This window comes from Channa argus, chromosome 3, assembly GCF_033026475.1.
Source record: "Channa argus isolate prfri chromosome 3, Channa argus male v1.0, whole genome shotgun sequence".
Classification (NCBI taxonomy): domain Eukaryota; kingdom Metazoa; phylum Chordata; class Actinopteri; order Anabantiformes; family Channidae; genus Channa; species Channa argus.
The window spans coordinates 14,431,583-14,455,008 of record NC_090199.1 but is presented as its reverse complement, the minus strand read 5'-3'; the positions used below and the strand labels follow the sequence as shown (position 1 = coordinate 14,455,008).

At 39.8% G+C, this 23,426-nt stretch overlaps 1 protein-coding gene across 2 annotated transcripts; it reads right to left on the bottom strand.

Annotated features, from left to right (window-relative positions):
- Positions 1-1,243: 1,243 nt before the first annotated feature.
- Positions 1,244-15,901, bottom strand: spock3 (SPARC (osteonectin), cwcv and kazal like domains proteoglycan 3). 2 transcript variants are annotated; one of them, XM_067497111.1, is made up of 12 exons: positions 15,746-15,901; positions 15,469-15,591; positions 8,665-8,673; positions 8,520-8,559; positions 6,388-6,496; positions 5,504-5,612; positions 5,258-5,366; positions 4,887-5,000; positions 4,550-4,771; positions 3,778-3,840; positions 3,546-3,683; positions 1,244-3,421 (listed from the first exon to the last, which is right to left on the bottom strand). In XM_067497111.1, exons 2-12 carry the CDS (start codon positions 15,589-15,591, stop codon positions 3,264-3,266), a joined length of 1,194 nt encoding a protein of 397 aa, XP_067353212.1. In that variant the 5' UTR covers positions 15,746-15,901; the 3' UTR covers positions 1,244-3,263. The 2 variants fall into 2 exon arrangements, with proteins under 2 accessions (XP_067353212.1, XP_067353213.1); XM_067497112.1 differs by lacking the exon at positions 8,665-8,673.
- Between the last annotated feature and the right edge of the window lie 7,525 nt (positions 15,902-23,426).

Below are 23,426 nucleotides of genomic sequence, written 5' to 3'. Positions count from 1 at the left end.
GGCAATGGATGTATGATCTACCTTTAAAATGGTCTTAAAATCAATTATATGAATCTTTATTGCTTTGATTTGTACCTCATCATCATACTGTAACCATTTAAAATACTACTAAAAGTCATTAAACTACATATTTGCCAGTTAGTTACACACACAGACAACTTTTATTGTTTGCCTGTGCTGTGTTGTTATCATGTCATCTTTGAACATGTTTGGTACAATGTGTGCTATTCAGTGTGGTATTCAGCTCTCAAGTGACAGTAGTTTCAGCATAGTGAAGATATGATAGTGCAACTAAGTCAGCTGAGATGATCTTGCTACTGTCTATAAGGTGATTTTACGGCACTTTCAATATATTGTGTGAAATTTGACAAACTTTGAACCAAAATAAAAGTGATCTGCGTCAGTGTATTGCTTGTTATAAAAGCTGGTATCCAGAAATCGAAAGTGGTACCTGCAATTGGAGACATTTCCTATCAGCGCTCAGTCATCCTGTCTCCCCATATTCTGGCAAATCACTTTTTTTTTATTGTTGGACAGTCTCCCACCATTCTCCACTGTGTGGACATTAGGCGGTGAGATCATATCTGCACTATAATCGGCACACACAGGCTGGAGAAAAGTGTGTGAAAATGGACATTTGATATTTATCCAGAGGCTTTCCTGTCTAGTGCTGCTGCTGCTGACAGGTCCTGTTGCCAACATGCGCACGCGCGCACACACACCCAATTTTTCTCAGAGTGAACAAAGGGAAACAAAGTTGTTTTGATTCAGGTCAGTGAATGTACCTTCCTCCTGCACTAATTCTTTTGCTGGAACTATTTTCCTCTACATTTGTTTCTGTGTGCCTGTATGCATACATGTATGGTATGGGTGGGATGGTGACTTATAAAATATTCACCTGCTCTTCTACATAATGCAATAATGTTCTTGCATACAGAAGCCTACTAAACAAGCTCATTCTGCCACATCGAACCACTTTCAGCTTTCCCTCTAAATTGAAGTCATGCAGAAATATCTACTTTTAGCAGATGTGTCATTTCGTCTTTTGTACACCTCAACAACAGCTGTACATCTTACAGGCATGGACCACAGCTTTAGTAGCATAAACCACCTGTGATTTGTCTGTAAATAAAGCACAGAAAAAGAGAAATAGAACCCTAAACACAGAAATGAGATGTGGCCACATGGAAGAGTTTTCTGCATGTGTTCTGTCATCCGAGTAACACGTGACAATGCAGTCAGGTAACATTTGTCAATATAGCTTTTATTTCAGCAAATCATACATACACTGTAAAAAATGCATCTGTATCATAACCTTTAAACACTATCAGAGCTGTGATGACAGTGTGTGATTTGTTCAGAGTGGCTACAGTGTCCGAGGTCATCAAAATGATTTGCATGTCATCACACTCATGGAACAGCACTTTAAGACTGAAATGTTTTCCAGGTCATAAAGTACAATTAAAACTCCAAGTTATAAGAAATTAGCTAAAAGAAATAAAAGGGACTACTAGACATTTAGATGGCACTTTTCAGGTCTTAATATGGAGTTTCAACAGATGTGTGATTCAAAAGCCAGATGACCGATGAATCACTGAAAGTTAACATTTGGCCCCAGGTCTGCATAAACAGTAGGACTTATGAAGAATACACAAATCTGGGGTCAGTTTTAAGTTTTCAACCCTGACAGATATACACTATACATAATAACAGCAGATCAGGTACAAATCAAGCTTCTGAAACAAGGTAAAAGCAAAATACTGTAAGATATTCATCAATTTTCTTATAAAGCTGTCTAAACCATAGCTTCCTCTAGCCAGTGTACTAATATATAAAACATTTTCAAATCTAGCAGAGTCTGTTTATATGCCTTAACTGCTAAAGATCTCTGTGCTTATTTACATTCTAGCTATCTGATGTAACAACTCAAAAGATTTGAATTATGGCCATCAGAAGAGAAACCCAAAACACAGGCCACACCAAACCCAAACTACTATCTGAGCTTGACAGTGAAGCAGCTCTTATTCAGTGTAATGTCGAGTCAGTCCAGTAAGCATCCTTCCCCGACTGTTACTGCCATCTTTCTTTACCAGTAAAAGGCACACCTCACCCTATAATCCCCTTGCAGACATTGTCAACAGTTCCGTGCGGTCCCGTAGTTTTATTACTGTGAAAAACACCCGTTCTCTTACACCGTGTGCTCAAATCACGTTAATTCTGAGTCTCGTGAAAATTTAAACCCACGACAAGACCGTGACTTCTTCTGAACTGTGATGAGGTTTTCTTTGAGCTCGCTGATGAATTAAAGGTCAGTAAACATTTTTATCACACAGATTTCCGCAGTTTATGACTTGAAAGTGTACTTTCATATGTACACGCTTGAGGGAATTTTTAACCTCATGCTCCATTATGTTTTTAAGTTCCACAAAGGTTTAGCCTCTGGTTCTTTAGACGGAAACATCACGCAATGTTAGACATGCTATTCATCCAATAATGGATTAAAAAAATAGATAATGTTTTCCTCCTAACACCGCCGGCCAAGCAGTAATTTGTCTTTCCTTGTTGCTGGGCCTGTGAGATGATTTGACTCGATTTGTGTCTCATTGAAAACAGCTAGCATGTCGCTTCTGATTGTTATCCAGCTCGCACAGATTTTTCTTTTTTTTTTGCCTTAATTCTCCTAATGAAGCATGTCTAATTCTTATCTTGTTTTTCCACACAGATACAGTCACAGTTACAAATCAAGATCAAAAGAAACCTAAAGAGTGCAATATTCTCTTATCTACACTGTCAACATCCCACCTATACACAGGAACATTTGATAAGGAGTAAGATGATGGGAGGAAGGGGATGAAGAAATGAAGAAAGGGAAGGTCTCTTCTACATTGTGCCTCAGGCACCAACATAGTCAGGCATCAGAGTGCTGCACAAGGACAGGACACTAAGACATTGACTGTCCAATGAAGGGAGCACGTGACCAAATCCAAAGCACAGGACTTGTTGTCGATTAGTCCTTGTTATATTTTCTGGTTGGCTGACACACAAGTGAACAAGTGCCATTGCCAACCATATTTTATACTTAGACAGGAAGAAAACGTCATAAATGTTTGTCAGGATTTTTTTCTAACATATGAACAAACGATACACAGAGAGTAGTCCATAGGCTCTTAGTATGATTATCTGTTATCTGTCTGGGAAGTCGCCTAGAAACGTGCAGTTTGACCAAAGAAACAGTTTTTGTTTACTTGTTTTCTTTTTTTAAATTATGACAGGTATTCGTCATTGTCATCGTCGTCATCCTCGTCTTCGTCGTCCTCATCATCCATGCCAGCCTGGTCCTTGAGGACAAATGAATCTTCGTCATCGTCAGTGAAGAGAGAGTCTCCGCTGCCAAGGTCTCCAGAAGACTCCAAAATCACTCCTAGAAGCAGGAATAAAGCCGAGTCTGGTAAGAAAATTAGTAACCCTTTTCATAACTATCCACGATGAATCAAACCTGCAAATTACACTCTATCTTTGTGTTCTCCAACACAAGTTTTGCCTACCACAGTCTGCAGGGCCATGGGTACGTGACCCAGCCACCTCGTTGCCATATCGATCCACACACCAGCACTGTCCACTGCTGCTGTGGCACTGGTGGGATCTGTAGTAACCTTCCTCATCACAGGATGGCAGATACTGACCTACACATACAAAACACACAAACAAAATGGTGTAACACACTCAGTCCATATGTGTTTTTGTGGGTTTGACAGTGTGCGTGTGTGTGTGTCTCACCAAGCAACTTCTTCCCTACTTGCTTCTTGTTGATACTGGACAGCTCTGCTTTACAAGGGGAATCTGAAAGACAGAGACAAGGGATTCTGCGAAAGAAAAATGCAGAAGTCTGCTGTTCTTGCAAATGCATCTGTTTGTGTGAACTTTGCCTCTTTTGCGTACTTTTTGCTTTTGTCATCATGTTTGCTATTCTGCTGTCTTTGTGCAGCTCCAGTGGCTCAAATGTAAAAACGAATTCTTTGTCCTTAATCTCACACAATAGCCTTTAAACACAATGTGCTGTTCTGTATTGTGTTGAATTTTGCAGTATTATACAGCGTGCAGTAATACAACAATCAGCCACAACATTAAATACACCAGGTGATTTTGATGTTTTTGTGAATACAGGTCAGCTTTGGAAAACAGAGTCCCCATGCTGACCTTCGTCGGGTACAGCAGAAGGACCAGTGTATACTCTGTTTTTGTCGAAGACGAATGTGACATTGTGATTTGCTGAGGGGATTTTATTAGTTTTATGTCTTATGACTTTTTTTTTCTTTCTCTCTATTGTCACTGCCACAATTGACCTCAAAATAAACTACAAATCTGGCATAATGGCAACATTGCCATGTAGGTTGACATCTAAAAACCAACTTATTTGGATGTCTAACTGTGTAATTGTAACTTGAACTATGCAGGTGTTGCAGTCAATCAATTACAAAATACAGAGATTACAGCTTTATAACACATGTTTGTATGTTTGACCAGTAGTGAATGCACACGAATACTGTACCTGTGTACCTCTGGAAGCATGTGCACCATTCAGAGCTGGTTATAACTTTGTCTGCATGTGTATCGCAGGATTTGAAAAATGCATCAGAGCATGGCTCATTCCTGTCCAGGTAGAGGCTCTTGATCTCTGACTGGTCGAGCTGGAGGTCAAAGTTTGTGTCCAAGCGGGAGAACATCCAGCCCAGAGGGTCCTTACAAATAGGTGATGCTCCAACCTCAAACTCTGCAGTTCAAAGAAAGGTAGTCAGGCACCTTAGAGTAACTATGACTTTTATAATGCACAAAAAAATATGGTGTATCTTCTCTTTTCTTGACTTTGCTAAGGCTGTGTGACTCACTGTTTTTTTCGGGCTTCTGGACCTTGACTCTCTTGTGGTTGCCATTTTCATGCAGCACCCTAAACCAGTCTCTCAGACGACTTACAACCTCCTTCAGGTCAGACTCACTGCAAACTGAGGAATAATAACACTAATGACTGATGCTAAAGCAATACTTTACTGTTCCCTTACTCCTGTTTAAAAAAGGAGAAGTCGGCTACAGCACAACCGCTCTAAAACTTGTAGGAATTCTTTGTCACGCCAAAAGACTCTTTATAAGCACTTAGTCTGAAAGAAACAATTGAAGACATTTTAATTAAGGAATATTTTGTGTGTTCTTCTGCAAAGTCTCCTAGCTTGCAATGTGCAGCCATGTGTGCAGAAGTGTGTACCTTTCTTTTCTGCGGAGCTGTGTTCAGTTTGAGAGGGGCAAGGACACATGCCGGGGCATTTCACAGCAATCTTCTTTCCTGTGATGCATGCCTGGTAGTCTAACTTACACTGACAGACAAAGGAGATGAGACAGGAAAGGAAGTGAAATCAGGTTGTGTGTCTCATCAAGAGGAAATGAGAAAAATGTGTCTTTTGTGGTGATGTTTTTATTTTTGGTAAAGAAGATGAAGCATGTGTGTAGGTACCTTGGTGGAGTAGGTGTGGCCATCGGTTCCACAAACAGGCGAGGGGTGAACCACAGGGCAAGGTTTGCACTTTGACCCAGGTCTCTGGTACAAATGAGCATCTTTAAAACTAGAGAAGAGATTAAAAAGACTTATTTTTTGCACAAATGCAATAAACATCAGATTGTATGTGTATGAAAGATTTCAAATGATGTCTCATTTGACAGTTTGTCCTCCATAACTGCTCGGTTTATTCTCCCAGCTTCATTCAAAGTTAATGTTTTCTAAGCATTTTCCATTTTAATGGTCAATGTTTTGTCTCGACCTTACATCTATTTCAGAAATGACACAAGGATTTAGGATTTATAAGTGATTATTTTCTGATTTGCTTGCACTGTGTAGTCGTAATTGTGTTGTTGCTAAGAATTGGAAATGAGGTCAACATGGCGTTACTGTCTTCAGTCCAGTCTGCACTGTCCCAGACAGAAAGACACATACACACACACACACACACACACACACACACACAAAGCCCATTCATATCATTTGGCCGGACTTTGAGTCCGTTGTAAAGCAGTGCCAGTGGTGGGGTAATTGGACTAAACAGTAATGTCACACAACAGTCACAAGAGAGCTGGGCAACCAGTAGACCAGCTGGGAAAAGGAAAAAAAGCCACCCCTATGGAGTTGTTGCTAATCATGCTGCATGATTAAATGAGCAGAAAAAAAAAAAAAAAACAGGGAGAAGAGACGAGACTGGAAGTGATTTGCACCTAAACCACTGTCATTTGCATTTCATTTGTGGCTTTGTCACAGGAAAAATCTGAATGCAAGTTTAAGGAAGAGCATTGAATCACAGCCCAGTTTAAAAGAGCAAGTGCATGTTTGTGTGAGAGTGCCCTTACCTTACTCTCCTTTGGCTGACACAAGCTGCAGTCTTATAATCCTCAGCCACACACACCTTGTGGCGACTGCATTTGACCTTCAAACAGGGGTCTTTGGCTGGATCAAGACCTAACAACACAAACCAGAAATATAGAGGGATAAGTTTGTCAAATGTACTGTATGTGAGTGTGTGACCGATACACAGTCTAAAGAGCTTCTTAGAAGATCTAAACTTGTGAACATAAAATGAGAGAATGCTTTCCCAGGTTACATATCCTGTTTCAAACCATTTTTACAGATCCACACTATGTGGATAGGTGTGTGTGTGTGTGTGTGTGACTATGACTATGACTCTCCCACGCAGAACTCAGAGCCTTAATACTGTTAAGTATCCTTACAGGTAAAAACAGATGGAGCTGGTTAGAGAGGCTTCTTCTGACCTCACTTCAACCTGTACTGAGTGTTAGCCTCGTGTGTGCTCCTGCTGAAATCCTCAAACTGATTTAGTATCAGCTGAGAGCCATATCTTGTCTTCTAGGTAAGAGCTGATTTTAGATCTTGAGCGGAGGGTGTGATGTTTGTTGGTAAAGAGAAGTTAGGCATTTCAGACCGTAGGATGTAAGACCCTGAGCTGATCTCAGAATAGTGAGTGAATGACCTCTGCTCTAAAGAACCTTACTGTAATCCCTGAGCAGCTTTGGTAGATTATCCTGCCTCCATCCTCCAACGCATTATCTAATGCTATTGTTTCCCTGACATGTCTGTGTGGATGAAAGTGTGTGTCTGTGTTTGAGGATACAGTGGTAACTGACAGTGAAAGTGTTATTATCCTGGTGTGCATGAATGTGTGTATGCTTATCACAATCTGTAATACAATTGAAAAGGATGATGGAAGAACTGAAAATCAACCTGTATTTACAGCCACGCAAATCTGGTTGGCGTTGTGAAAATGATTTCTCCACACATACCATGTGGTTTTCACAAAAGAACACATGCATGTACATTACGTGTATCGACAGCAGCTCTTGTTCATTTTCATTAGAGAAGCACGACTAAGGACAGGATACGAGATATTCGCCATCATTTTCCTCCTGCTACTAATGCTCGATGAGTCACAAGGTTGAAATTAATTGGTAGTCATGTTCCCAGCAACAAAATGTTTCCGAGCGTCTAAATTCCACAGAGGTGACAAATTTTAAGCAAGACTAGGCAGTGCAAATATGTCAAAAGTACTGTGGTGAAGAATTAGGCCAATGCACCATGACACAAATGATTTGTTTTTTGGGCCAAATAGCATAACAATGCCGTCCCCACAACTGTAGAGCACTTGACGTTTTGCTTGAGACTCTTGAACTTCGGTTTAAGATTGGAAACTACCTGGCTTCCTTATGTAATTTGATATGTCACACTGTGTGCCTATATATGGTTGCCAAATTCTTGTTGACCTTTTCAACAAACATTTCCATAATTCTTAGACACATTGTGCAAATACAAACAAATAAAAAACAAACCGAGATATTGTGCACATGTTAAATTCTGCGACATTTGAAAGCATGTTAGCTGCAGTATAATGAAGGTGGTCATAATTCAGAGGTTATAAACGTGAATTACTTATAACTTTTAGTTTATGCTCAATCAGCTTATTTTAAGTTACATTTTATTGCAACTAATACATATGAGTTGAATTTGATGCAAGCAGCTTGTTTCAAAGTAGAGACAGGAGCATGTTTACCACTGTGCTGCATCACCTCTTCTTTTACCAACACGTGGATAGACGTTTCGAAACCGCAGAGCATTTTTTTCACTTTTGAAAACAATGTGCAGTTATTTCACCAAAAAAAGCAACTTTTCTAGGGTCTGAGAGATTTTTCTTTGATATAAAACCTTCAAAACTCATAATGAAAAATTAAAAACAGACAGTTTATTTTGATGTGTCATGTTACCAAAGTATTAACACCCCCCTCCCCCCATGACCTTGTTATTATTGAGCGATAATGTCAAGTTTTACTAGCATTTTAGTTTATGCTTTCTATTCATAAAATACCAAAGAAAAGGATGACTGGAAGCATTATGTGCTTGTCACTCCTACTGTTTTTGGTTTTATCACAAAGCCAGCAGCATCACCACTCCAGGCTCTCTCTATCACACCCACCTTGATCGAAAGGCTTGGCTGGAGTCCACGTTCCAGGCTCCTGAAACGGGGTAACCAATAAAGAAAATCATGAAAATATGCTTCAAATGACAACTAGAGTAAATACAACATGGCAGATTTAAGACTAATAAACAGTCGTACAAACCTCCACTTCCTTTAGGAGAAAGCAGTACAAAGACAGAGAATAAGACATTTGTTTTGAAAAGGTTTTTAAGTGGAAACTTTCCATAGTGAAATAAATGGATGGAAATCTAGAAAATACACACCAACATGAAAGACAAACACATGGAGCATGCATACACTGTTTTTAGTCCGCATAATGTTTGTGACAGCGTGTTTCTGCTCTCATTTGTCTTTGTGAGTGTGAGTGTGGGTGGGTACTGCTTATTGCTACTCTTACTTAAACTTTGTTTACATATCATACATGGTATATGCACACACGAGAGAAGAAGACTATGAAGCTGGAAATACTGGCATTCTTTTGTATTTTTTCCTGTCATGTAAATATAGAATCTGAAGTGGATTTTAATCTCGACCAGGCTTTCAGTGATTTTGTTTATCTATTTAAAGTGAATGGGGTGAGGCTTTGGGTAAAATTGGGTTAAATGTGAGGGTTAGGGTTGAAAAAAAAAAGCTAAATGTGCCTTGCAGAGCAGAAATGCATGTAACTGTGACTCTTTGGAATCTAATTTGCTAAAATATATATCTGATTAAGTTTTCACTACCTAAGTATAAAAAATAAAGAAGACCCCATTTGTACTGTAGGCTATGGAGGACCAATATACAGTAGAATATCCAGTAAAGAAACACATTTATTCAGAAACTAATTATCCTGGATAAAGCTAAATTGTTTGACATGAATTGTTTTCATAATCTTCCTAGTCCCCAGTTTCAATCGGTTGCGTGTGGATGTGTGCTTATAGTCTAAATAAGCAATGCGTACACGAGAGGTGAGTGATTTAGCTGCTTTAAATAAACAAGGCATAAGATACACACACAGAGGGTGGTGGCTCATAATGAGAATGTAAAAGGTACTCAAGAGGCAATGTGTCGTTTAACTCAGGGGTAGTTGAACTTTGACAGTCAAAGCCAACAACCTTTAGATCCAAAGAGACGGCTTTGTCTCTTGCATTCTGTCCTGTTGCTAGCTTGATGTCTCACTTGATGTCAAATTTAAAAAAAAAATTCAGTTGCACTCACTCTCACGTACACGCTTGATTTTGCCAAGTTAGAAGTAACAAGTTTCAGTCGTTCTCTGGAGATTTGACTTGATCGTAACCATAACCACAACATGCTCATATTATCTTCCTGTGGTGTCCTGATCTAGACTAACATTGTGGGTGATGTTGCAGAAGTAAAGGAATGAACTTACCTGAAATCAGAAGAGAACATTTCAGCTAATATGTTATTGAATAACTTAACTCATTCCAACTGATCAAGCAAGTAATGACGTATTGTAACTTCAATCTAAATGTTAAAATAAATGTTGACAAGTTTCCAAGAATACAGTAGAAAGGTTGAGTGCATCATGAAATGTGCCCTGCATACAGTAGGTTAGTTATCTTTCTGCATTTCTTACTTTCAGTTTTGCAAAGTTTTTTTTTTAACAAGCTGTCAGCTTTTGTTCAGAAAACTAAAACAAGTTAACACCTTCTCTTGAGATGCAGCTGCTCTATTGTATGTTTCCTGTATTGTTATAGTTTGAATTGTTGCTTTTGTTACTGTAGTTTAAGTCAAACATTTTACTCAGAATTAAAATGTTTCTAAATCCAACTTAATAAATTCACCTTTCCTTTAGCATATCACTGCTATTGAATCGGTTTGATTTACACACTGTGGTCGCTGTGGTGAATAGATTGTTAAACCTCTATCAATGTCTCTGCTGCCTCAAGGCTCATGGTAAAAAGCCTTTGAAGCACGTAAAACCCAACTAGCCTTGGCTCATTTAACAGATCTTTCTGAGGACTCAGTACTTTGTAATATAGTCCTTAAAGAAGCCACAAATATGAAGTTTATCCTTATGTGTGTACATTTCTGTTTATGTTTATTTGTATAGTATATGTCTGAAACTGCAAAGGATCTTTGACATTTTCCAAAACAGCATCAGCAAGAGTCATCCACTGTTTGCTATAAGGTTTAAAAAGTCCACTCTTGCTTTTACTCAACTCCAGTTAATTTCTTCTTTTTTTCTCTTATTACGGTTTGTGTCTGTGACCTTCACTACAGACTCTTCATTTCTTTTTGTGTCTTTCCCTCTATATGTTCCACTCATATGAATGTCCAATCTGTGGCTCTGTCTGTGGATTTGGCTTTTTTTTCAGACTCATATTCTGAAAGCTCAGTAAACAAAAAGCTAAATAGTGAGTTATGTGTTTCTACTCAGGATCCTATACCAGCACTGCAGACATTATGGGGGTCAGACCCTCTAGACCAGTAAAGACAACAAAGGTGCTTGTGGTCTGATTCCTTACTGGAATCAACACACACATACACACACACACACACACACTATAAAAATACACAGTAAACAAATAAGACAAAACAAACAAAAAACTCTTTCAGCACTACAAAACATCAAATAGATATATGCACTTCCTGCACATGCAACCCGCCACCCATTTTTTCCAAAAACCATTGACAACCTAAAATTCGGCAATAGGTCTAATGGCCTTCTGAGTGTTTGCTAAAAATAGCAACTTTTCAATTTATCTCTCCACCTTTTTCCACCTCTATTCCTTTCTCTCCCTCACAGCCTTTTTTCCTTCCGCAGAGAAACACACACAAACAGGACGGTGTGTTTGTGAATGCGTTTGGCTCCTTTTCATCCTCATTTGACACTGTGCATATGAATTTTGTGTGTTATCACCATGGAAGTAAGGCTCATCAATTTGCTGTTTCACTGCTACTTTTCTCACCTTTACTTTAAACAGATTTTCACAGATCAGATTTTATGCTTCCAAACTCTATTCTAATGACTTCCTTTCCTTTCCTGGTATCTTGCTGCCTTCCCACTAAGATCCAACTGGAAAAATGTGTGCATGTTATTACTGAACTGGCTCTGCTTGTCTTGCTCAAGCTTGTTGGATGCACACATGCACAAATACACACCAATTCACACACAAGTGCTTTGAAGCGGAAAACTCCTCCAGCTCTGTACCTTTTTTACATCAGTCACCCTCCACAACACAAACAACACTGGAAGAACATGCACACTGAAAAACACAAAGTTGAGTAGATCATTAAAAGGTGTATACTGCTCTAATGAGGCTGACCACAAACAGCAGTTCATTTCCTCATATGATATATCATTAGGTGTTATTCATGTCATCACTCATCATGCAATGCATTTTCCCCTCAGCTTATCTCTTCCTTCTGTGCCAGTGCTGTAAGCCACAGTCAAGGTCCAGCAAGCAGAGCAGAATGTCTAAAAACTGAGATGGCACCAGTGCAGCAAATGCAGCCTGAGGCCTTTCCAGCCAGCCTAAAAGGACTTACTGTAAATCAGTGGCTGAGATCCTGTCTAGTGCACTTAGCAGGAGACCTGCTGATAGCTCTTGCTGAAGGATGAAAGTGACAGTAACATGCCTAAAATTTGAAATTTAAATCACAGTAAATCTGAATTTGGCATTAAATACCAATAAATAAAAAAGCGGACGTGTTCTGTTTTTATGAATGTACAACTAAGAGCTGAGAGCGAAAAAATTTATACATAAGAATACTTAATTTATACTTATGTATAAATTACTGGCATGAGAAATAATCGCATTACAAATTCTTTTTAAGTCAGGCACCATAATAGCAATGGAATCGAGTTACCAGGAATACATGTGTGTGCCAAGTCCTTACTAAGCTACTAGCTCTCCAACTAGAGACCGGATACATTGTTTTGCATTATTAAAATATCTTCACTAGTAATGTGTAAACTGGTTTTTGGGAAATATCAGTAGCAAAGTCCAGTCAAAAGAAATAAACTATGTAAAAGAATTGCATCCAAAATGGTTATGTAACTTATGAAATATGTTTTTAAAAACATTTTGGCATAATTGCTTAATGTGATGGCGTGATGATTAGGGTTTATCCCTGTTGGTAGATTTTTATATTGTTAAAATGTGATGAATGACTGGTTTAGAATGACAAAGTGCTCCACAGAATGAGTTAGAGGCTCTTTTCTGCCTGCAGCTGTGAGATGTGTGTATAACTCTGTGATATGTGAAAGTTTATTCATTTTAAGGACTTTTTCTGACCTTTTGTATTTAACTTATATAGTGTTTGACTGGACACTGAGAAAAGATCAGGCTCTGAACTCCAGTATGTTCTAACTGTTGCATTTATGCAAAAAATTAACTTAAGTTTCCCCTTTGGGGATAAATAAGGTTTTCTCTCTGTCTTTGTACTTATATATTTTTTGTGAAAATCAATTTAAAAACAAATTAATTTGAAGAATTATCACTAAACAGCGTTTCAATTGTCAGGTCAGAGTCGAACTTATCCCATTACATCTTGTATGCATCAAAAATTAAATAATGCTATATACAGAATATATTGGTGCAACCAATTTGGTGATACATAAATCACCATTTACTAAACGTATGCTATAAAACTAGACTACGTTTTAAAGAGCAGATGCAACCAGATTTTTGTTATAAAGTTGGAAGGATTAGGGGACGAGTCTGACATTTTCACTTCCTTACAAGCATTTATGTATAGGCTGGGTACAGTTTACACAATCTACATGTGTACATGTCATGACAGCTTTCTTTCCTGTGCTACCTGTTATTTTTATAAGCTGTTTGCAGCATGCGACCAAACTGTGACAGTTCTGGGAAGCTGTGTTCTATTACACAATTGTAGCAAGTAATAAATAGATATAGAAATATAGAAAGAGTGAACATGTAGAGTTTATTTATAATTAAGATAAAGACATGTTGAATGAGCCTGTATTCAGGGATAACAACCTCTGCAAATGTGCAAATAAAGATTTGCCAAGACTGATACAGCTTCCTCTGTTATTTAGTTAAAACCTAGACAGTTCTGATATGCTCCTATGTGAAAGAATGCAAAAGCACACAGTTACACACAATCTGGGACACAGCACTAAAACAGGAAATGAAAAGCATGAGCGTACAGATACAGAGCACACAGTGCTTTTGTACTCCAGCTCTGTCTCTAATGCCTGAGCCTCAAGGTTAAACCATAGTCATGAATGCACACAGAGCCTTCAGCTCACTGCCAATCACTGCACTCTGTGAGGCTCCACTACATTTCAGCTATTCATCTATCGTCTGAAAAGGTTAAGTGTCCACTGCCGTTGAGGGTATTTATATACCCCGTTTTGTATCAACTCTTTCTCCGTCTCACACACACATAGACACGCGATCTGTGTCTCATTGTTTATGTCAATTAATTCAGTATTCAGATTGGCAAAATCTGCATTTGCCAATCACCTTGCCTCTCTAGCATTTGATGCTGACACCCTATGGCCATAATCCAAATCCTGCTCAGTAGTTGATGATGAGCTCACTTGTTCAGGTGTGACAGGTAGGGAAAGTGAGAGGGAGCAAAAGCCTGGTACAAGTGATGTTATAAAATATGTGTTCCAAAGACAAACGGAAACAAAGACAAACAATCCAAAGGTTCCAAAGACAAACATTGGGCGCTTGCCCTATGCTTGAAAGTGTACCTCTTCTTTTCTAAATCTTTCTTTCTCTGACATCACATACATCAAGGTCTCTAATTCAAAAGAACAATCCTACTGCAAGTGTATAGCACAGAGGAAAACTACTCATTAGAGATGGCGTAAGTGCAATGTACATTTGTTTTAGCAGCACCATCACAGAATAGATCCTGAACAACAAGCCAGTTTTAAATTATAATTGACGTGTGCTCATATTTGTGCAGACATGCCTATTTCGGTGTATCTGTATGTGGGTGCCAGTACAAGCGTGTTAATATCAGTTCGGGTTGTATGGACTCATTTTATCTGTGGTTAGAGGCAAGATGCTAACACAAAAGCTTTAATTGAAACCTACGTTGCATTTTCCTGTAAGTTATTCTCCTTTTGCTTCGTTTGTGTCTTTCAGTCTCTCCCTACCAATAGTGATGATTTCTACCATTTTGTTTAGCTGCATTTTACAGCTAAAAATGTCATTGTAGGCCTACAAAGCCCGAATGTGTTTAAGAGTTCCCCTATTATAAAATATTTTCTTAATGAAAGGTCAATTATTAAAAACCTTTGTTCACATCATCAGAGCAGGTATGGTACGTGACAGTCAGCAGCAGCATTACTGCACTGAATAGCCTATAAACATGTCAGGGTAATGGTGGATGACAGCACCCTGTTGAAATCCGCTAAAGTGAAGACACTCACCTTCAGCATGATGAGCCAAATCAGTTCAAGTACAGACTCTGCTAAACTGGTTCAGTGAGGGGACCACTATGACACACAGATACATAACCACTGGGAAATGTTTAATATGTTTTAATAGTCCCAAAGGAATCTGTGGGTTCACAGTGGACTCACTGGCTGAAATATCAAATGGTTTACAATGAATTACCTCGTGACAGGTGTTCATTCCAAACCAAACAGCACACAACAGGCCTGCTGCGGACTGCTTTCTCATACCTGCCCAAAATTAGGCCCCTTTCGGGGGACTCTGTGCTGCTCTCGGACAGCCGATAAGCATTCGTGTCTCCCTGAAGCCTTAGTTTGCTCCGTTAAGCATGAACCGCTGTGGTAAAAATGCAGCCACGGGCAAGGATCACCCCAGCATCCTGAGTGTTTACTGTCTCCGCGGGTGATGAACGTGTGACAAACACCACAACGGGCCCCGTGCGCGTCGCTTGGACACAAGGAGAAAACGAGCAGCGCATGATCACGAAACGAGGGGTGTAAATGAGGCAATAAGGAGGGAAAACGCCTTTTCCTAATAGCAGCCAGACATATACTCACATCTCTAAATTTATCCCATCTCCCAGCGAGCCACTTATCGTCTAAGAAATTGCCGCTGTCGGATCGAGCGGAGACGTATCCGCCGGCGACGGCGCACACACACAGCAAGGCGACGCTCAGCATCTGCGGACACACAACAACAACACGGAGAGAGGACAGCGGATCAGGCTGTAAGACACCGCAGTGGCCTTTTAAAACCAAAGCATTTAAACTGCATCACATCAGCGATAGTCACCGACCGCCAACAGTTAAGATGCTGAGGCGCTTTTTCTCCTACCTTGTCGCATCGGCTGCTCTCCAGACTGTATGTGCTCGCTGCCGTTTTCTGTCACTAGTAATAGCAGCCCTCTCCTCCCTCTCTCTCCCTCTCTCTCTCTCTCTCTCTCCGCACCGGCTGTCTGTGTGCAGCAGAATACGGGAACGCGCATGGCACCGTGCGCGGGCCCTGCGCTCTGCCCCCCCCCCCCCCCCCCCCCCCCCCTCAGGGCACCGCAAAGTGTTTTCCGCTGATTACCTTTGGTGAAAAAGAAGCAGAGAAATCCTTTGATTGAGGTTAAAGAGAAGATGACTTCATAGGCATGTGAGGCTTGTAGCAGCGTTTCACTGATGATGTATTACAAAAAATAACACACGTCACAATTTCTGTAACTCTATACTGTGTTGCACCTTCAAAAAGGAAAAGCTTGGAGTGTTTGTTTTTCATTGTAAGCATTGTCGAACAGACCTCCGAGCGTGTGTTTCCCTTATTTATCCCAGGTTGCTGCTCCGTTACAACCATCTCATGGGAGCTGCTCGGGCTTGTTTGAACAGCAGTGACTCATGTCCTGGGTTAGCCCAGGACTGTAAACCAATGCTGAAAGAATACATTTCTACTTGGTGCCCTTGGCCTTGGTGCCCTTGATGATCTTCTTGCATGTCTGAGAGGTGCTGGTTCTTAGTGGGTGACAAATGTGCAAGTTAGTGAGGTCTGACTCTGAAACTCCAGCTTCCCGGTTCCAATCCTCTTTCTCCAGGTCTCTGGAACTCAGCTGGATGAAACTCTATCCTTCCAATACTCACATCACATTTTAAAAAGGTCTAACATGATGGTCAACTACACAGATCTCTGCTGACTGTGAAGGCCATGACATATGATTCACATGTTTTCACAGTGCCACGCATTTCTTTGACCTTTCACAGCCTTATCAAAACATTTACATTTGTTGTGTTTCTCAACTAATATATTCAGGTTCTCTAGTTGAAAAAATAAAATAAAGAGATGGTAGAGAGGAGGGCAATGTCGGTATAAAAGAGCAAAAGCCTTGCAAACACGGAGAAAGTGAGTATGCCATACAGAGTCTTCGTATTTTTAACAGGGATTTTGCAGAGAAGTGTGGTGTTCAGACAAGGCAAAGCATTATTATGCACAGTTGCTGAAGAAACCAACTTTGACCTCAGTTTCATATCGTCATAATAGACTGTGGAAAAGATGACTGTGTGTGTGTGTGTGTGTCTGTATGTGTGTGGGCATGTTGAAATGATGATGGGGTGCAGATATTTAAAAGGCAAATTAGAACTATAAGGCATGCATGACTGCATCATGGAGACACACAAGAGTGGATCATATGTGCACAACTGAAATCCTAAAAATCCCACTGCATAAGCAGGCACAGGTAAGGACAAGTAAAAAAAAAAACAAAAAATGTGCATTTCGATGTGCGTTTTATGTTTACTCCAACAGGAAGGGCGCAGAATGTAAACAGGAAAAGCCATACAGGTTGACAGAGCAGGAAGTGTCGGTCTACTCTGAACCATACTCTGATGTCTCAGATCAGCACAAGGTGATAATCTGGGTTATGACAAGGCAGTTGTGAAGATGAGGGTGTGTGCTGAATGATGGAAATCCTACTGTTAACTTATGCTTTTTGACATTTGTGCAAATGGATGCAGTAAACGAGGTGTTTTATGTGTGTGTGTGTGCGCCTTCAGCCCAGGGGGTTCATACATTATTCACTCTCAGATATTAAAGATGTAGATGTGGTCAGAGACATACGCAGGAGAGGCACACAGAGTGCTCACACAGGCAGACACACATAACGCATGCCCACACGCAGGCATGTCTGTTGTTCCCCGATGAAACTCAGTATGGATTTTTCATTCCGGTCTAGTTTGATTTTCCTTTTGTTCTCCTCTAAGCAAATTCATGAAGATCACACATTGTTGACTCAATCTCTGCACAAGCTGAGAGAAAAGAGGAGAGACGGAGAAAGGAAGGGCTTGGAGAAAAATAGGCCAAAAACAATGTAACGTGCGAGTGGGAGCGTGTGTGTATTTGGATGGGAGAGGCATGAAACGTGTCTCAAGGAGCGGAGATTTCACAGCTCAGTGACTCTGTCACTGTGCACCTGCTCACTGAGACGGTGGGAGGGAGAAAATGAGAGGAAAGGAGCAGATGAGGTGAGAGTGTTTAGGGTAAAAGAAAGTGCAAAATCCATTAGGAGAGAATTAAGGGAAGCGAATGTATTCAGTAGAAAAACTACAGAGAGGCCTGCCGTGCAGTACAGAATACAGTTCTATACTGCCATATAAGATATGAACTTTATTATACTCTCAAAAATATTTGGACATCCAAACATGACAATGCTGAGCCTATTTGCACATTATGTGCCTCTTTTTTAGCCTCCCCTTTTCTGGGATGGTTTTCCGCAAGATTTCAGAGCCTGGCTGCAGGGACCTGCTCCCATTCAATTACAGTGAGAGCATGAGTGAGGTCAGGGCTCTGTGCAGTGATGCACCCTACTTGGATTTCTTTATTAACCTCACCAACTGCACACTGAAAAAGAAAGCAGTGTTTCCCAAGCCATAAAATCAGTTTTTTTCTCATCTGAATCTTTGGCTCATTTTCTCAACACTCTAAACATAAAACACAAAACTGCAAACACACAATACAAAATTCTACCAAAGAACAAGCAAACAAGGCATTTACAACACTGTTGTTGCTCAACACAATGGCTTTTGCTTTCCAGCCTTAATCTGTTTGTAAAATATCTACTCAAACATATTGTATATTTAATAAGCACACAACACATACACAAATGCAAAAGAGTAACAATAACATTTTAATTTTTTTTCCAAAATGCAGTATTTTGGAGGATTTCACTTTATATACACTGCAACAGGAGAAACCATTCAGTAAGACAGAGGGGTTTCTCTTTAAAAAAAAAAAGCTTACATCTCCAACTATTGGGCTACGGCTGCCCTGTGTGAAATGACAAGTGCAGTGTTGTAGGGACCAAGGTTGGCATGGTGATGAAGGATGGCTGCACACATCGTGATGTTCCCTCTGCACTGTCCACACACATTCACAATGACACAGAAGCCAAAAATGTTCTGTCCCCTGATGTCATTTGAGACAACTATCCCTCCTCGTCATCCTCCTCCCTTCACTCTTAGTTCTTGATATCTAGGGCTTGCTTCACGTTTGATCTCTGTTGCCCTCCAAAACAGGTAAATTCACCTGTGGCCTTTTTACACTGCTAGAGTGAACAATGATCAACTAGCCTTTGCACCTGAGAGGAATGGGTGTAAAACAATGATAAGCGCAAGATTTTTATTGGTTCCTGTTCAGTTTTGTGCCTTATGTAGATCAGTGTGTGTAATGTTTTGCAACAATTTTTTTATGAAAATAAACACTATGTGGCAAGCTGAGAATTAGTGTATAATTTTGCAGACTTGGTGTGTGGCTCCTGTCACTCACTCCTGCAGTGACAGGTTTCATAGATTATGTGACATGGAAAGATTTTGCGTAAAACTCTATGACATTTCACCATGTTGGCCAAATTTTGTTAAACTGTTTCAGTGTCAGGTTCCCGCTTTGTGCATGCTGGCTCACTGTCGTGCTGTCATGGGTTAGTGAGAAACTTAAATATAACAGAGCCATCATCAGCTGTGATTCTCCTAGTTAGTGCATGATAACAATTGTAATGTTCACATACATTCTCAGTCCACTGCAATGGCCACTCAAACAATGTTGAGAAAGATTAAATCACAATGTTTGAAATAATAGAGTGTATTGATAGCCTCATATCCTCTCTTTCTTTGGAAATGTAATAAAAAAGCTGAACTAGATCTGCTCTCAGGTGTGTATAATCGTTAATTGGATTTCATGTAATCTCAATTTCATTTTGACACACCTCTAATAACAACTTTATGCCATTTGTGCAAAAATGAAACAATTTGGTTCATGTCTCGAAGTTTGTTTATGAGTACATGTATATGTTCAAATAGATACTGTATGTAGATATATGTGAGTGAATTTATTTTGAACACGGCTGTGTGTGAGAGAGAGAGGCAGGGAAGCGGGGGTGGGGGCTGTTATCTCGCAGAGCAGACGTTTTGAGCATAGCTGTAACTATAAGGTCAGTGTGAGTCCTGTGTTTTAGCCCCGGGATGAAAAGCTAATAGCAGAGTAATGACAGAGAGGGAAACTGCAATCAGGAGATAAGGCAGACAGAAACAAAATGGCCATCGCTGAGAGGGCTGATTACAGAGCCAGCGAGCGAGCATAAGAGAGGGACAGAAGCTAAAAAGACAGAGATAGAAAGGGGTTGGAAAAAAGTACAGGGTTCAAAAAATGAAAGGATGGATGTTTTGACCTCTGCAGTTCTGTAAGTTACATTTCACAGTGTTGTTTGTGAATTACCATAAGGTGACCCAAAAAAGCACAAAACAATGTATCTGTCACATTTGTTATGATGTGAAAATTAGTATATTTTCCAAAAATAAAGAATTATAGCTCCTTTTATCAGCTTCTCTATAATACCTGAATTTTGTGCAGATTGTGGTATTGTGTCATTTAAAAGCATCCAGACTTACTTTTCCATTTCAGGTTAACAATTATATAATATTTTGTCATGAGTGGAAAATGTATGTAGAGGCCTAACAGGAGATCTGTGAGAGATGGAGTGACATGAAACGTGTTACTGAGGTTGGCTGAGTTCATTTGAATGTGTTTTGATTGTGGTTGATAGCAAAAATGATGAAGTGCACCATTGCACCAATACACTGGTAGTCACTGCAATATTATGAATCAACTAATATGGACACACTGAAGACTTCTTTCTAATGGTGTCTGTTCTCCCCCTTGTGGTGATTATTGCCCATTACACTAAAGAGAAGAAAAGAAGCTGAAGTGCACAAATATTATTCGACATAAATAGACACACACTCAGAAGCCACTTTGTGTGGTTCTTATATTTTACCCTCTCCATTAATGATATTTGAAAACAATTTTATTATACTGTAGCGCACCAACTAGAATCTCTGTATTAAACGGTTTAATTCATTTCTCTCTGACAGTGTTTAATCAAACTCAACATTATAATCATCCTAATCGTAGAATCAGTTCACTTTTTGTTGTTGTATCAAAGAAACACTGGTGCATCTACTACGGTACTTACTACGGTAAGTTTGAAGAGTTAGTAATGTAGCGGAAGACATAATGTTAATGTTTCTGACATCTTGACAGCACTGTACATACAGTACACATGGGAACCACCTCACTGACACAGTATCAGCCATTATGAAAGTCAGGACCTAAATGACTTTTAGGTGTATTCATTGCTCTTATACTACTGACAGTGTTTAATACTGAATAATTATGTCTTATTCCTCAGGACAAGCCTCAAAAACTTGTTTATTAGCTTGTTTGACAGCTTTCCACAGAATTAATTCCCATAATTGCTTTGCATAATGGTTTCAGAAAACTACAACAGCGATGCACAAACTTGGCTTTCTAAATCTATTGAACATTCTGCTTTTAACCGCCCCAATATGTTTAGCTGAACAGCCAATCTGGTTTCATAATGGCTCAGTCCACTGTGTCCTATCGTGCTGCATATCATTGATATAATGTGTACTGTACACCTCTAACTCTAAGGATCATTACAAAGACAGAGCACTGCTATTTGCTTACCAAAAGACATCTGGATCACCACTGAGATAAATCCAGTGAAGTTTCTAGGTGCAAATCTAAATAACACATTTTCTGACAGTACCCACATTGCAACACGATCCTGCAATTTTACACACCACATTCAAAGGATCAGACATCTTTATGGGCAATTAGGTCCAGGCCTTTTAAAAACACTATTTACAACCTATTTGATACCAAAGGTGCGATTAGAAATTTATGGCTTAAATGTTATGGTTGAGGCTTTACAGGGTTAATGATCATGATTTTTTTTGTTTTCTGTAAATTCCTTCATAGTTTAGTTGATGTTAGGCTGTAGTGACCCAGTAGTCTTACAGTCAACCCTACCTTTATGGAGGTATTTACTGTGTGTAATGTTTCAGTACGTATCTATAAGCCAGTTGTAATTTGTTCATGGTTTAACTGGCATTTCTTAGGTTATTATTTGTTGTGAAACTGTAACAATAAACCCCTATCTGGTCCCTGGAGAGAGGGCATGTTGACCTTTTCTAGAAACAGGGCAAAACGGATGTTACCCACATACGGATTTTTCATCTGTTTATCCTTTGGTGTCACATGCTTCAGAAATGGCTGATCACAGAACAGAAGATCAGAAGATATTCATATAACATTCAATATGACTGCACCCCCACCATCAGCTACAGAAACATTAAAAACATAAACTCATCTCTCACCTTGTTAAACATTTATAAAAACTGTACTTTTGTTTATTGAGTTGTAATACCAGGATTTGCCCACTAGGTTGCAGAACAGAACATTTACAGAAGGAGAGTCTTCACCAATGTCATTTACTTCACTAGTCTCGCCCAAGTATCGTCCATCTATTTGACTGAGAAGCCATGTTGCTTCAAGTGTCCTGTTTATTCAGTTATTAGTATTTATTCATGTTGTTAATTTATGAGGGAATGGCAAATTCTGAAAACTAAAACATACATCAATACTTTGCCGTGTGTTTATGCCCAGGCCTGCACAATCCAAAGTCCTTCTGCTTCCTCATCACTATTTTTCTGCTACCTCTCTCTCTTCATTTGCAGTCTGCGGGCCCATTTCTACCTCCTAGCTCAGCAGGTTTTCACTTCTCTCGAAATATACAATTCCTAGCACCCCTGCTCTCCTCTTTCTTTATTCTCACACAAACACACAGTATTCACCACAACTCCCCATGGGAGAGTTTTGTCATGCTCTGTAGATTGGGTGTCCCAGGGTGTTTAACTATTGATACAGAGCTCAGGTAACACACCTGATATCTGGGAGGTAGGGGGCAGGGAGAAAGAGAATAGCTTAGGAAGAGCAAGGTGGGGTGGGAAGAGACTGTAAATAGTGTACATTAGGAAAGACATGCAGGTTGAGTGAGATTGAAGGCAACTACATACAGTCCTTTAAGAATCGAAGAGCTGAGTGGATGATCAGGACCAGGAACCAATAGCACAATGGCCTGGGCAATAAACACAAGAGAATAGCTGAGGAAATGGGATGGTGAGGGCAGTGAATGTATTGAAAGAAATGAAGAGTGTGTGTGTGGTGGGCAGTTACATAAACAAGTAGAGCACTGTTAGAGAAGAAACATCCATTTGTCTTTACCATCATGGCTCTGCTCTCCAACCCCCACCCGTGCCAGAATTACTTTGCATTCCCTTTAGAGTAACTGTGTGTTCATGTGTGTATGTGTGTTTACCAAGTAAACAGACCTACGTCTTTGTGTGAGTCCCAACGTCAGCACGGTTACAATGTACTCATCCTCTTAATGCTTTATCCCCACCTCTTCTCTCCCTGACAAACATCAGTCCATTCTTTATTGTGTACAGGTGGGGAGTTAACCAAGCCCCCCCACCCCCCTCGCTACACTCTGCAGGTGAACAACAAAAGCACAACAGCATGTTCTGCTTCATACCTATATATGTTTAATATGTGCATTATATTTTTGTAAGAAATTAACTGAGCTACACATACAGTGTGTATTGTCATTCTGCTCATCTAGAAAATACAT